The sequence below is a fragment of the Quercus robur genome, chromosome 12 (genome assembly GCF_932294415.1).
Source record: "Quercus robur chromosome 12, dhQueRobu3.1, whole genome shotgun sequence".
NCBI lineage: Eukaryota > Viridiplantae > Streptophyta > Magnoliopsida > Fagales > Fagaceae > Quercus > Quercus robur.
Window position 1 is genome coordinate 5,304,187 of NC_065545.1, and position 16,548 is coordinate 5,320,734.

The window sequence follows — 16,548 nt, forward strand, 5'->3', positions numbered from 1 at the left end:
AAATATCCTCTATCTAATTTATGGATTTGCCAGAGTTATAACAATTGCTTTTTTGGAGAATGATTGGCTGAATTTTAGACAAGGTTTGTGGCGTTTTCTCCCCCTTTCTCTTGAGTATTGAGTGTGGGTGTTCTCATTAATTTGATAGCTTGAGCTAGCTCTCTTATTTCCCTTACTAAATTGTTTTATTCTCTAAATCCTTTTTATTTTTTTAATTAAGAATAATTTTATTGAAAGAAGACTACTTCATACAAAAAGGGCACAAAGTAGCCATAATAATTACAACACGTCATAAAAGAATTATGTACAGAAAGATAAGGACTCTATAAATGCTGGGATGTATTCACTATTCACTAGTTGTAAATCCCCTTGCACAAGACCAATCAAAGAAAGTGCCTAAACATGAGGCTAAGAGCTGATCCCCTAGACTCTCCATATCCTCAAACATACACCTATTGTGCTACCTCCAAATAATCCACATCAAACATGACAGAAACAAATTTCAAATATCCAAGGAATGTTTTCCCAGCCAATTCCTCCACCCAAACAAAAGATCAATCACTCTCTCTAGCAAAACCCAGTAGATCCCAAAAGATCTAAAAACAAAGCTCCACAACTGATGGGCCTCCTTGCAATGTAGCAAAAGGTTTCTCTAAATCCCATTTGGATTGCAGGAATCAACAAAAGTATTTGAACCTTCATTATGTTTCCTTACGGAAAGTATTGAAACAAAATTGACAAGATTAGGTATACGTAATATCCACAGATATATTTAAAGACATTTCATCATTTTAAGGAGAATAAGTTCATGAGATGATTGTAGTCATCCCCAAACCCCCCCCCCCCCCCACCCCCCAAAAAAAAAACTTTGTGCATTATTAAATTAGGTATATAAGAAAGACACGTGTTCACACAAAATATATAAATAATTACAACAAGAACAATCAGGGAAAAGAGAAAGGTAGTGAAAGGGTGGAGCACAAAATGAATCAAACCTGTGAAACCTCGATTCCAGCTCGGCTCGAATATCAGCTGTCAGGGGAACAGTGGAACCATCACCATTACACAGAATATTTGTGCACCTAGTAATGATACTTTCTGGAGCACCTTTAGAAAACATAATCTGATTCTGCTTTCGGCTACAAAGGACACTCATCATTTTACGATCACGAGAAAAATCCAAAACAGAAATCTGCAAATACCATAACCTTAAGCTTACATCAACAAGAAAATAGCAAAATATCAAAATAAACAGAAATTTTTTGTTACAAAATATTCTATATTGCAAAAGCTTTTTTTTTTGTTTAGATTATTTCTCATATTTGAGGAATTTCATTCTACTTACAACATCAAGCTTTATACTAACAGCAGTCTTACACAAACTAGAAGTACCATGAATGAAACTATGGGCAATAAACACTTAGAATTAACATGTACAAGGTCTGTCTCTTTGCTGGCCAAGCATGACCATGCCCTCTCCCCCTCTTCCACCCAAAAGGAAAGAGGAACATCTAACTCACAAGAGAATCAAGGGAAGATAATAAAAGATAAAATATTATGATCCAAAGAAAAAGTTTTTGATCCTAAAAACCTATCATTCCTCTTTACTTTATCAGTAATAATAATATTTTATCACTGCTGACTGCTCTTCCCATATAGATATCCAAAAATGAGTTGCTGAAGAAAGGCTAAATCAGATCCTATGTTCACACCTTTCCTACATGAGAATTAAATTCTGAATATCATAACTTCAGAAATTCCAAAATATTTATAACTATGTACATTTTTCCCATTGTTTATGAGGGAAATTTTTGGGTTTTTTCCTTCCCAAAACTGAACCATATTTGGCAGTCCAGCAACATGAATCAACATGAAATTCAACCATATCCACAAATATTTAAGTTCAACTTGGTCAATTTTGTATACATATACATGTATATACAGGTATATGCATATATTCATACAAAATGTAGGAACCAATTACAAAACAAACCTTTTTAAATTGGCTCTCCCAATAGTGATTACAGTAGGATGCACGCTCATGACTGCTCAGCATATTCAGAGCAGAAGGCATAGAGTCATAACCAGGAAGTCCAACCTGATAACAGAAAGCAACAAAAGCAAGTTTGCAACGTAAAATAAGCAAGTGCATGACAAAAAGGTATCAGAGGGAGTGGGTGAAAAATAAGAATAGGCAACAACAACAGTAATTAGGTAAGCTGGATACTTTTATTAAAGCAGGGATAGGATCAAACCTTTTCTGCCAGGACTCTGAGGGCTACTTCAGTTGACTCGCCAATTTTTTCGTAGTTCCCCTTGTCAGGATTATATTGTAAAACAGACTCGTTGCAAAGGGCTGAACATATTGCTATGTGCAGAAGACAAGGTAATTCGGCTGGAAATTCAAGCTGCAAAACAGCCCAACATCATATCAATGTAGTCCTGAATGGGAGATTCTGAATGAAGACATAAACTACCTATCTCTAGACTCAGTTCTAAAAAGTCATTGCAAATATTATATGTATTACTTTCTCCTAAGATGGGTTAAAAAATGGCATGATGTTTAAAGAAGAGGGCAATGATCTGACAACACACGAGGAAGAAGCCTTTGGGTCACATCCAAGAAGTGGTCCTCCCACTCTGTTGAAATCAAAACTCTGTCTATTCTAGACATTGAAGAAGGGTTGTTGAAACCCCGAAACCAAGTAAAATCACCCACCATCAACCAATAACAGCTGAAAATGTCTGATATAAACCAGAATGGACTGACATTTGAATCGGCATGTTTAAGCTACATCTGTACCAATTTAATGATCTATACAAAAAATACAGGCTAGTACAGTACGGTATTGATAACTTTGTGTACAGGACTGTTAAAATTGGTAATGTGCAGGGACAGAGGCACTTTTAGAACAAGTGGGCTATCCTCCCCCCCCCCCCCCCCTCCCCACAAATATATATATATATATATATATATATTCTATAAGTTTGTGTGTATATGTATATTTGAAATTTTGGATTCAAAAAATTTATATTTGGGCCTCAAAATTTGAGAAACTAGCAATTCTAATTGAAAATTGGCCTAAAGAATCTAAATGATAAAATGGTCACTTGACCGGTTGTCCCATACGTGTTTGGCATTAAAGTTTGCTTGTTAGATGTTTGAAATCCAAAGATAACAATTTAAGACTTCAGGTTTTGAGTGATGTTGTGTTGTCTAGCTGCACCTTAAGGATTGTTTGGATGCTTTTTTTTTTTTTTTTTTTTTTATTTTTTGTTTGTGTGGTCGTTTTTTTTTTTTTTACTTGGCAATTTTAGTAAGAAAAATTTTATCTATAATGATAATACATATGACTTAATAGAATGGTTCACAACATTTCCTTTATAAGATGGTTGTACCTCTATCTACTATTCTAGTTTCTATTGCAATTATGACAAGCATTTTTAGACATGAACATTGTCAAAACCCTGCTTCATAACAAAATGAAAGATAATTATCTAACGGATTCTAGGTATTTCCAAGGCATAAAGCTTGTGCATTCAAAGAGCTAAAGCTGCTGGACTTAAGCAAAGTGTAAACCTTGTACAGTTTGTTAGGTTTCAATTCTAAGTTCAAGTTTGATGAAGATGATAATAATGATGATAATGATAATATCATAATAACGACCATATATATATATTTAGAGAGAGAGAGAGAGAGAGAAAGGCACAAGTCGATGAACCTAGGCATCCTATTTGCACATTCTTTACTTTTCTTAATGAAACATACTTTGAAGCATTTTAACAACCCTAAAATTTCACTCAAATGCCCAAGTATCTCGTCTACCAGGTTACAATCATATCCTATTATGATGGAATTCAACTGACAGCAATATAAGCAGAATTGAGGGAACTTGGGAGTCAAAACCATTTGCATATCTAGTGGGTGGCATCAGATTTTTTTGATAAGTATAGGTGGCATCAGATTTACAAGTCCTACACAGGGTTGGTCACTTTAATTGAATCTTCACTATACACTCCAAGTAAAACCTAAGATTTTCTCATGTAGGAAATAAAATATAAAAAAATAAAGAGAGTCCAACAGGAGCCATTTGGTGAACCAAATTTCTGACATAAAATGATCGGAAAAAGAATTCACATAAATGATCATTCAAAAATTTTCCACTTCCCCTGAATCATATTCATCTTTAAAATAAATAAATAACATGTAATTCCAACAAGAATGCAGTAAAGTCTCCAGAGAAAATAATATACAAAAAAAAGTTACCAGCATCCCAGTGCCATCAAAGATAATGCCTTCAGGTGCAAATGTTGTCCCACTGACACTGTATTCAGAAATCACAGAACCACGCTCTACAGAATGAACCACACATACCTGGCCAGACGGAATAGCAGAGCAAAATTTTCATTTGATAAAACAGTATAATTACACCAAAGATACACATACCAATAACAAATCATGAATTAAAGGTTTTGTATGTCTAGCAAACAAAATGGTGGGAAAATAACTTTTGTAAAACATATTACTTTTTTGTTAGATAATAAATAATTTCTACTACTTATCAAAATAAAACTCCAAAAAAAAAAAAAAAAAAGAGTAAAACATAGCGGATATTTTTTCTAAATTGCAGCAATGAAAACAACTTAAGTCTATTACATTTGATGATTAAATTATTCAAACATCAAAAAAAAAAAAAAAAAAAAAACAAGAACAAGGTGCTAGGGGCAGAGACAAGCCCTTGAAGGATTGAGAAATCGCTTGGCCTTATAGCAAGCTTGGAAGGTGCATGGATTAGGGAAGAAAAAATTTTATTAAAAAAAAAGTCTGGGGAAAATTACCTTTGAGACAGACATCATATTGGTAGTCAGAGTTCCAGTCTTGTCACTGCAAATTACTGTAGTGCAGCCTAAGGTCTCAACAGATGGCAAAGACCGTACAATAGCATTCAATCGAGCCATTCGCTTTGTTCCAAGAGCCAAACATCTACAAGAAGAGTTGAAAAAAAGACCATGAAGCAGAAATGGAAATACAAAATCATCTTAATAGATAAGATGCCAGCTAAGTCAATCAACAAAATAAACTCAAACAGCCACAAGAAAACACATTCAAAAATAATATCATATCTCATTCTTCAAATCAAGGTATGTCTATAACTAAATGGAGACTTACTCATATTTTAAAAAATGTAAAATGTAAGAGTAGAATCAACACCAGAGAGGGAAGAGGGAAATATGAGTGTCTTTTTAACATAGAATTAAACTCACCAAAATCGACAACTATTTAATGACTTATTAAGCAAACCAAGTAAAAGGGAAAGCACTCACGTTGTAACAACAGCAGGAAGCCCTTCGGGAATCGCTGCAACTGCAAGCGCAACTGCAATCTAGGCAGGCATCCATTTTTTATGGAGAAAAACATGGAAAAGAAAAAAGAAATCAACATTGCCATTTAAAAGAAACTCAGCACAACCAAATTACAAAATAAAACAACAGAACAGTAGACAAACATAACAAAGATGATTTGATTACGATAACCAGGTTCTTAAACACCAAACCACAAACATATGAAAGTCAGCATCCATTGCATAAACAAAATCACAGAAGCCCCAGTAAAAGGGTTCCTGAAAATGTGTATAAGGAATATAAGAGACATTATTATCACATGATTCCACAGGATTGGAACACATTTACACAAAAATTTAATGGACTGTAGTCTTGCTTTAACGCAACTATTATATATAGCTGTAAAAGTTTGCCTGCAACTCAACTCAATGAAGCTCTAACCCCAATTTGTAGGGGTTGGATACATGAATTGAATGTTCATTTTGGTTTCCAACTACTTGGCTCATATCTTAATTTTGGTTTCCTTTATATTTTTTGCTCCCCCAACTCGAATCAAATCATTTATTGACCATACTGATTTTTAGCCTTCATTACAGATGAGCAAACCATCATAAGGACTTCCCTCATATCTTATCCTCCATGAACACCACCCACATCATTCTATAAATATCTTCATTGTTTTATTATATTTTTTTCCTGTATTTTAACCTATCCATCTACTTACCTAAACATTATTCTTCTTCTTTTTTATATTAATCTCCTTACCTGAACATTCACATCAACTAAACTCTTTTTATTAGCTGTTTCACCGCAACACTTTTCTACTAACTAAATAAATAAAAATATAAGAAATATAAACCAAACAGTAGAATGGTATGACTATGTGGAACCATTATCCCATCAGCTCAAGAACCCATCTAGCAAAATCAACTTGCTTGCAATAACCAGATCCCTTAGTTTCATAAAATGACATTGCATGAAGTAACCAGATCACAATATCTAATTCTCATCACACAAGTATAATTTTCACCATGTGATTCATCACTCAAAAGAGAAATCTATTACAATTATTTCTCTAGCTCCTGAATATCCAAATTAAGATCTTGGAACTGTCCATGCATTCTCATATCAAAGACAGGATTTTCTTTAACATGCACTGATTTCACTCAAGTGAACAAGGAACAACATGCAATAGATCCTTGGGACCCTATTTTCATCAACCTTGCTCAATTAAAAAAAAACCAAGATTTTAGTCTGCAAGAGATTTTTACAGTGTCAGATATTTTATTTAGTTGTGGATCCTTCCAACATATTCGCCCATTCCAATAAGATACTCAGTTTCTTATTGAAATTGCAGAGAAACAGTCCAAATCCTTAGACTCTTTTTTGGGCAATCCTAAGAAAAATGAAGGATATTTGACAGCCATCAAAACACCTATATATATTTTATGAACAGAACCTTTCACACCAAGCTGAAATGTTATGAAAAGAATTACCTTAAAGTAATGAATTGCACCACGCAAGAACCCACCATGAGCAGGGTCACGAAAGTGACCAATATTTACAATCCATACTAGAACACAAATCCCTGCAATAACCTAATAACATAACCATTGTTAAGATTTCATCAAATAGAAACTAATGATTAAATTAAACCTTAATCTTTCTATGAGACCCGAAGATATGTGAGATTGAAAATTGTTAGAAAGTCAGGACAAAACTTCTTTTCATATATTTAAAAATGCGAAACACATGATAGTGGTAAGAAAGGAAACAATCCCATTGTAAAAACAGCATGATTCATTAATCACAGAAGAAATTCTATCCTCAGGGACCACCAACAAACATGGCCACTTAGAAACATAAATAGAGTAAAAACCTGATGTAGGTCCAAGAAGGCGTAACTGATTAAAACAGTTTCAGATGAAAGATGTGAGAAGCATTTTACAGTTCATTAAATCCGGACTCAAACAGGACCCAGCTTTTAAACAGAACCATTCTTTCCACAACCAGCTCATCCTCTCTGACAGAAAAGTCTTTTTTCTTTTTTAAAGGAACTCTGACAGTGTAAAAAATTAGCAAAAATCATTTTCATTTCTCCAAGAAATTAAGTTTACCAATTACCAGTGATTAATCAACAACAAAGCCCTATTCACAAACATAAGACAACTACATATCTATGCCCAAGAAAATGAAGACTGAAGACGATTTGCAATCACCTTGGCCAAAAAGGTACCAAATTCGTCCAGCTTCTTTTTCAGTGGCGTTGCTTCCTGCAAACAATTATAGATATCAACAACTAGAATGTAAATACTGCGAATTTGGTAAATACATACCTATCAACAACTACATAATGCAAAAAATTATAGATATCAACAACTACATACCTATCAAAAAAAAAATGTAAATACTGCACATTAACATGTAGAAAGTACAATTATATTATCTTCCTGGTTAGAGTGCAGTAATATCATTAATCAAATGTAATGCACAAAAATTACTTATCAACCTAAGGCCTATATGACAAGGTCTCCCAACTGATCGAGGTACCATTCAAATGTCAATGGCTACTTCACAATTCACATTTCCTTTTTTATTTTGTTTTTGTTTTAAATATATAACAAAGGTAGGACTAGTGCCCACAGGGAGTAGAACCCAAACGGACCCATGTGGGGGGAGCTACCATCCTGACTAGAGGTCGGGTCACAATTCACATTTCCAAAAAGCCACAAATTGAGATAGCTCATATCTATCCCAAGACAGATGCTTCTTTTTTTCTTTTTCTTTTTCGATTGATAGTTGCACACACCAGTAGGTATTGAACTCACATTCTCACCCTCCACCCATTCTTACGGGAGGAAGAAGTGTTATTTGAGCCAAAGCTCATTGGCCAGACAGCAGAATTTTTCAGTTATTGGCCTTAATTTGTACAGTACCAATTTACTGACAAGAAAATAGCTGACAGCCATATCTATAAGGGTCACAACTTCACGCCTCTGAGGTAAATCGGCAATAAATAAATGGCAAATAGATTGCTATTGACAATTGACATTTCTCTGCATACAACATTACATAAGAACTAAAAAGAATAATTAATCAATGTGCAAACAAAAGACATGGGCAACAGACATCTCTCCAGATACAAATTACAGTCCAAAGCTGAAGATACACAATGCTTACATCTTCTGTTTGCAACATCGAATCACGAATGCTGCCCATCGCAGTGTTGGAACCAACTCCCACCACAACAGCTCTTGTTCTACCAGCAACAACTACTGTACCCTGGCAATCAAAATATGCTGGAACTTGTTTATTGCTAATAAATTTTTACAGTCATACAAAGCTTTGAAGAGAGTGCAACAGCAGAAAAAAAAAAAAATTCCAATAATTATAACAGCAGGGGAGGGGGGATTTGAACCCTGGACATGTTATTGGAAACAACATAAGTGTCAGTTGAGAGAACTCCAGGAAAAGGAAAAGAAAATCCTTGAATTCTCTCTATGTTATTAGATTTAAGCAAACCAATTGAATATTTTGCACAATCATGTCCTCAACTTTGGGCATATAATCAAGTGCCAATGAAGGCAATAATTAGGAAAAAAAAATTAAATGTAAAGACTTGCACAAACCACAACAGGAGGAAATATAGTACAAAATCATTGAATGCTTCAAAGCAAAAGCCATAAAGGAGTGCAGAATTGAAATTTTAAACTGAAGCAAGTTTATATAATAAGCACCAAGTGATAAACTTGAAGAACTTCCGTCTTTAAGTTGTCAACAGTAAGAGAAGTGCACCACCTCGTTGACACACACAGATTAAGGATCACATGAAACCACATATACAGCTGGAAAATCAAGCATATAACCACTTTAAAGTTTAAACCCTCAAAGCTCTAAGGTGACAAAAAAACCTCTAACTGTGTGTTTATCCAGATGTATGCGGGACCAACGAAACCTGGATAAAATTTGCTCAATTCATGCAACCAAATCAGGCAGACTACAAACTCCAGATATTTGATAAATAAGTTTTGCCCCAAAGAGAGAGGGAGGTGAAGATTCGAACTAGTGACCTCCAGGAGCCCTAGCCAATTATGCTATTCCTTGGGGTTCCAAACCAAAAATTAAGAAATAACAAACTATAAATGGTGAATGCCAAACTTGCCCTTTACATATATTTTGGTAACAGACCCGTGAACACATTATTTGTAATCTTTTTCAACCCTTTATCATGCTGAACAAGAACTAAGTATTAAATAATATAAGAAAGGATCTACATGTGTATTTATCAATTCTCATTATAAAAAAAAAAATCAAATAAAAAACCTATTAATTATATGTTTTATCCATAATGTGTCTTGTTAAAATACTTATAAAAAAAATTTATAAATAATGGTACTTTATTAAGAAAGTAGAACACCTACATTTATAATGCTCTAACAAATGACACTGCCTGCTGGGGTAAGGAAACAATAGCTTACAGAAAAATTATGGGGAACAGTTTATCAGGCTACCTAGAAGTCCCCTACTAAGCATTCGGTTTGATTCTATTTGTCCACTTTTAGAAGAGACACTATTTTTACTCTTCCACTGAAGGTTCACAGGCACTGGTTTTATTTATATATAATTAAAGTCCATCTAGGGACACAAAAAAAATTTAAAACTATTTCACAACATTCCCAGATTAACCTACCACCTCACACACATGGATGGTAAAAGCAATATTTAATTTGCAGATTGTGGTGAGCCCATGTGTGGGTGGTAGGCTAATTTAGGAATGTTGTGAATTTTGGTTATGTCCCTAGCATTATGGATATAATTAATATATGGAAGCAATACAAGACGTCAGACCACCATTTTATATACAATATACTGGCCAAATAAACCAGAACACCCAAAATCTAACCTCCAGCCCAAGCCAATCTTTGATTTGACAATGAATGCTTTGAAATGTCAATCAGTTGAACCTAAGTACTCAACTAATGAACCACTTGCCTCTCCCCTGAGTGGATCAATCTCCAATCTGTTCACTTTCTTTTATATAAGATATGACTATATCTCAAATCAACCAGAAACCCAAGTACAGTGATGAAACCTTAAATTCTAAAACTTTTATGCAGTGTGCTTTAATGCCAACTGATAAAGTGACAATATCTCATTCCATCATACGCCTGAAATTTACATTGATACCACAGTAAACATCAAACAAATAACTGTGAATCTATGACAAGTCAATTGATATCGGTTTCAGAGTGAAACGATGCTTTATAACATTACCGAGAAAAGAATATTTGTCTTGTCTTGGTATACAGCATTTGTTGCTCTCGTGGACTTGAGCTCTTTTTCCACAGAGCAGCTCTCACCTGTCACCATTAAACAAACATTTCAGACAAATTGGATTATATAGCATTATTTTGGTCACATGTACATACATTATATATATATAACAAGAGGCAAAGCCTAGCACGCATTGTTAGTCTTAGTAAGCACATGCTGACCCTTTATAATTGCAACTTAAAACATATGGCCATTTAAAACATAATTTCTAAACTTCCAAAGCATAGTGTAACTAGCCTCAAGTACATGCAGAGCATAAAAAATCAAAGTCCATGTGAAACTGACTAGTAATACTATGTATAGTATTAATGAACATTCAAGTCAACCTCATAAACTTTTGCCACACAAGAATAAGTTTCCAGCACTTTAAAGGTCATCAGAACAACACTATGCAGTGCAACTCTTGTAAAACCTAGATCTTGTCCAACCACACCCCACCTAGATGCAACTTACTAATATCTGGTTATGAGCACCAAGAGAGAGATTAACAAAGTCAATCTGTGCCTGTGTCCTGAAACATGTGCAGTGCAGTAATGAGTATGGAATCATAAAATATTTTATATCAAACCCAATTTGGCATCCAATATCAATCTCCTAAATAAGGAGACAATTAAACATATGCCAATCTTTTGAGCCTAACATAAAGCCTTTTTTACAAGAAAATGCATGTACGCAAATCCTGCAGAAGCGGGAGCCTAGTGCAATAAGCACAAACACTTTTTTTTTTTAACAATGAAATGAATGAATAATTTCTTCATTTATATGCTCATATATATGTAAGTTCACACCAGAAATATGATATAGGTAAGATAGCACAAAAATACAGGATTAACTCATATTCCAAACACGAAACTAAGTTTTACATGCAATCAGGGGCGGCTTGATGCATTTGGGGGCCTAAAGCGAAAATTGATCATCTTATTTAGATGCAAAATTATTACTAATTAACATAAATTACATAGAATTTTTTTTTTTTTTGAATTTTTAAGACAAAAAAAATTTGACAAAATTTTTCATACTTGTTGGTGTGGTAGATTGATAGTGGTAAGTAAAACAGTGGTGTTAGTGGTAGATTTAGATGAAAACTAGTAAAAGTTTGCTAATTAAACTCTTATTATTATTCTTTTTTTTTTAGAAGTGCAACATTCACAATATTTTTTACAACAAATCCTAGATTTTAAACTGCTTTTTGTTTTTTATTTGAAAATATCACTATAATTATTTTTTTGCCATCAACAATAGGCTATAATAACTTGCTACTTAGCATTAGTTGTAAAAGTGTTGTGAAAAATATTGTGGACGACGTTGCATTTTTCTCTATTTTTTTATTTGTTTTTCATCTAATAAAAAAAATTATTTTATTTATTGATTATAAATAATCTTATTGGTTAAAATTTAGGGGCCTTTTTTTTACTTGGGGTCTTAGGCGGTTGCATTTTTTGCTCCACCATAGAGCCGGCCCTGCATGCAATGAAGTGAGAGTTCTACCCTCTTGCAAGCACAAATGAACCATGTGCCTTCTTAATATGAACAATTATATCTTGAAAACACCATCAATAGAACGTGAAGGTGATTTAAGCATGGGAACAAATTCTTACAAACAAAATGAAGAATGCCCAGCTTTATTGATAATCTCATCAACTGCGTCCAAGTAGCATAAAGTCATAGAGGTAGGCTTTTCACCTACAATGGACCCAAATAATTTCCAACTTGCTAGGTATCTATCATCGAAAGCTACTCTAAATATTGCCATGCATGTAAACACAACATAACTCCCCAGATTGAAAATTGTGAGAACCTTTTTTTTATAACATAGGGAACCTTTCTAAAAAAGAGCCCTTTGGACTCACCTCTAGCTAGTAAAACCTATGGCCAACTAACCCCACCCACTAGTAAGACCTACAATGACAAATATTTCTTACTCAAAAAGAGAAATCTACAAGGATGTCAGCTATGTCATAAGGACTGCAAATTCCCATTAGGATTTATCTTGCTATGAGAATCATTGGAACTGAATAAACTATCCTAATTTTCATTTAGGAATTTTGTGATTGAATGCCTTGACAATTCAAAATTTTGTATGTTCTCCCCAAATTGCAATTGTATTATTAGTGTTTTGAATCTTTTAGACGCAACACAAACTTCAAAATGAGAACAAAAGTGAAAGTAAAACGTTTTTAACTTCTAATTTTTTGACCTGGACAAATCCTGGGAGATGGGATGAGCAAAACTGGGAAAGTTAATTTATTTATGACAGGAAGTAATAACTGAATCTAAAAGCAACATTCATGTACCCAAATATATATTACATACTCAAAAAGAGATCACTTTATGTTACAGATACTGCAAACCTTTTAAAGAGCCTCCAAAATAGAAAGAACTTTTATTTTATTCAACTCTTTGATTCATTCCAGAAAATCTCAATATTTTATTAAAAAAAACGAAGTAATTAACAGGATGAGGCTACAAATTTTCAAAATATTTATTAGAAAGCAACACGAGTGTCTTTCATGGTGGTTACAAATTACTACAGAAGAGTGGAAAATATGTAATACAACAACAATACTTGGTGTAACTCTTCCTCGATTTTATTCATATATTGAAAATCCCACGGTTGGAATTTATGTTCTCTATGTTCTAAACATGCATGCCAAGGGGAAGGGGAGGGGGAGGGGGAGGGGTAAGTGAATAAGCTACAATTTCCTATTAACGATTCAACAAAGTAACCTTGATTCTAAGTACTACTTCAAAAGGTATATTTTTCATATTGCAGTATAGAAGCGTATTGGCTTCATTTGATCCTTTGCTTTGCAGATGAACATAATATAATGATACATTCGTAATGATAATTGATCAATAAACAAAATTGGATATATAAAGTATAAATACCTGTAAGAATTGCCTGATCAACACGCAATTGATTGCTTAGCATCTCAATCATTCTCATATCGGCTGGAATTTTGCATCCCACTAATCCATTTACAAAAGACAAAATAAAAGTGAATTCCTTTAAGGTATTGCTAAATTATGCCACACATATAAAACTTTTTTGTGTGTTTACAGCATATGGCTGACTTACCGCTAACTTCTACAATGTCCCCTGGAACAAGCTCCGTTGCTGGAAGTATGGAGAAACAACCTGCAACAGAGAGTTTTTAAACAACTCAGTAATCAAAAACAATTATAATAGTGTAAAAATACAGGCTTTATGTTTTACTGTATTGACTTCAGTTGTGACCTAAAGTCACATCAATTTCACAGTGCCATCACACCATTAAAAAAATTAAAAAAAAAAGGCCCCATAAGCCATTCAACACCACCACCAGCCCAACCCAAACTACCATCAGCCAAAGCCCATTATCCAAGTTCTCCCATCCCCAAAACTAAAAGGCCCACAATGTTAGTAAACCCCTGCCATCCTTCTATCATCAGAATAACTTTACGAAAGTGGCGCTCTAAAGACAGAGGTAAGAGAGAAGGGGGCATCAGGTGTCCCAAAAATTCCCGTAGGCATTTCCATCATTTCCTAATTTCATGAAAAAAGTTGCAAGAGAATTGTTTAGGAAAAACCTTCAAAACTGAGATTTTCCAAAATCCTTTATAAAGAATGTTTAGGGGTTGTACATGGTCTTTGGTATTTTTTGAATTCTTTAGGCTACCTCATGCCTTTTTTGTATGAAGTAGTCTCTTTTTTAATAAAATTAATATTACCTATCCAAAAAATAAATAATGTTTAGGGTCCCTAAAGGCTCTACTACACCAGTTGCCAAACAACGCTTCCAATAGATTTGTCACACACACCCCAAAAATAAAACTCCGTATAACCCTCCCAAACGCAAAGCCAATCCAAAAACAAAAACAAAATCAAAAAAAGAAAGATATCAATATCACAACCATATAACCACACTGTAAAATTTCCAATGAATCACAATAGAAAAAGGTCTACTACAACATGCTTCTGTGATATGAAGTTTACGTCCTAATAGAAAAAGTCAAAGATACCAAAAAATCCTATATATCATATTCATCAAGCAAGTCAATTTGTAGAATTACAAGCATTAACATTAACAGTGTTGTTTCTTCATCTGTTTGCTTTACCATTTCGTAGTACAGTTGCAACATCAGCTTGGTAGGCACGTAGCTCCTACAATAAAAGAAATAATCAGAGGTATCAAATTGAGCTTAAGCTGCATGCAATAAAATATCTAGAACAAGAGTGCTAAAGGAGAGAATTTGTAACTAGTGAGATAAACACTATTTAAAGTTCAATTTCTTTTATTTTTTCACCCAAAAAAAAAAAAACTATATAAAGACAAAATCACATTAAACATCCTACATCACCCCCATCATCCTTAAAAAAAATTTAACAACAAGACATTTCCCATCAATCCTTCAGCCCCCCACATTCAGCAACTCAGTAGATATGCATAAAAACCCACAAAATCATGACTTTTTAGTGGGCTGGGAATTTACCTTGTCAAAGACTCTTAAGTGCTCCCTGTTAAAAACAAAATAAGAGAAGATAGTTCGCTTACACAGAAAGTGTAGCAAACTGCTACTAAAGAATTACAATCTCATATTCAACATGTATAAAAAAAAAATCAAGAAGAGACATGAGGGTATGAGGTATGCCACCCAAGGTCGACATGCATTCATGCAAATATCTCAACAAAGATTGTTTGCTAACATGATTAGGACGTTACATTATACACTTTCAGTATATTTAATGCCTTTTCTTGATTAGTATATAGTAGAAACAGGACTAAGATTTGATGGAATTGGGAGCCATGTTTTTGGTAAAAAAACCTCTTGACTCACACTCACAGGCACACCCACACTTTAAAAAAAATATATATATATATATATATATATAATTTAAGACATTTAAGATCCATTTGAAAACAGCTTATTTAGCTGAAATTGAAAACTTCTTACTGAAAGTACTATAAATAAAGGTAAAAATTAGCTGAAATAGTACAGTGGGACCCATAGTACTAAAAAGTGCAATGAGACCCATGAATAGTAGCAAAAATAAGCTGAGTAAAACTTTAATGCCAAATGCACACTTAGAGTCTGTTTGTGATCCACTTATTTTGCTAAAACTGAAAACTTTTTACTAAAAGTACTGTAAAGATAAAGGTAAAATTAGCTGAAATAGTATAATAGGACCCATGAATAATACCAAAAAGTGTAGTAGAACCCATGAATAATACCAAAAATAAGCTAAATAGTAAAATAAGTTAACAAAATTAATCATGCCAAACGAACACTTAGAGTCTATTTGAGAATAGCTTATTTAGCTAAACTGAAAACTTTTTTACTGAAAATACTGTAGATAAAACTAAAAAATAGCTGAAATAATATAGTGAAACCCATGAATAGTACCAAAAATTGCAATGGAACCCATAAATAGTAATAAAAATAAGCTGAATAGTAGCAAAAATAAGTTATATAGTAAAAAAAGCTGGCTTTTTAAGCCAATGCCAAACACAACCTTAGGTTATCAAATTCAGGTTGTTTATTTTACTCATAAAATACAACCTGCAGCCATTCACCACACCATCACCTAGTGATCCAGTATAAGCTAGCTATTAGAAAACTTGAGGCCAATAGACAACAATCATGCCACCTCTAACACTTCTGCATTAAACAGTAGAGGCAGATCTGTGAAAGTGACCAAAACGGGGTGACAATAAACAAAGGTGATGACTTAAATATAAATTTCCAATATACTCCTGAACTTCACCAAAAGTTAAGACAGCTTATTCAAGTCCTGATCAAAAAGTGGCAAGAAATCTCTATAGCTTAATTTGGCAACTTATAAGACTAAGCTTCAATTTATGTTTAGTACAAGTAGAGAAGAGTAGGTAG

At 33.7% G+C, this 16,548-nt stretch overlaps 1 protein-coding gene across 2 annotated transcripts in view; it reads right to left on the bottom strand.

Annotated features, from left to right (window-relative positions):
* Positions 1 to 16,548, bottom strand: part of LOC126710257 (calcium-transporting ATPase 3, endoplasmic reticulum-type) — a 30,698-nt gene that overhangs the window by 11,920 nt on the left and 2,230 nt on the right. Inside the window, exons 3-16 of one of the 2 annotated variants that reach the window (XM_050410640.1) lie at positions 15,151 to 15,175; positions 14,776 to 14,821; positions 13,757 to 13,816; positions 13,567 to 13,647; positions 10,618 to 10,703; positions 8,524 to 8,625; positions 7,563 to 7,616; positions 6,840 to 6,941; positions 5,326 to 5,384; positions 4,840 to 4,984; positions 4,268 to 4,375; positions 2,256 to 2,408; positions 1,994 to 2,098; positions 996 to 1,192 (exon numbers count right to left, since the gene is read on the bottom strand). In XM_050410640.1, coding sequence (XP_050266597.1) covers positions 996 to 1,192; positions 1,994 to 2,098; positions 2,256 to 2,408; positions 4,268 to 4,375; positions 4,840 to 4,984; positions 5,326 to 5,384; positions 6,840 to 6,941; positions 7,563 to 7,616; positions 8,524 to 8,625; positions 10,618 to 10,703; positions 13,567 to 13,647; positions 13,757 to 13,816; positions 14,776 to 14,821; positions 15,151 to 15,175 — 1,323 coding nt within the window. The remainder of the gene's footprint in view (positions 1 to 995; positions 1,193 to 1,993; positions 2,099 to 2,255; positions 2,409 to 4,267; positions 4,376 to 4,839; positions 4,985 to 5,325; positions 5,385 to 6,839; positions 6,942 to 7,562; positions 7,617 to 8,523; positions 8,626 to 10,617; positions 10,704 to 13,566; positions 13,648 to 13,756; positions 13,817 to 14,775; positions 14,822 to 15,150; positions 15,176 to 16,548) is intronic. The other variant, XM_050410639.1, reaches the window with a different exon arrangement.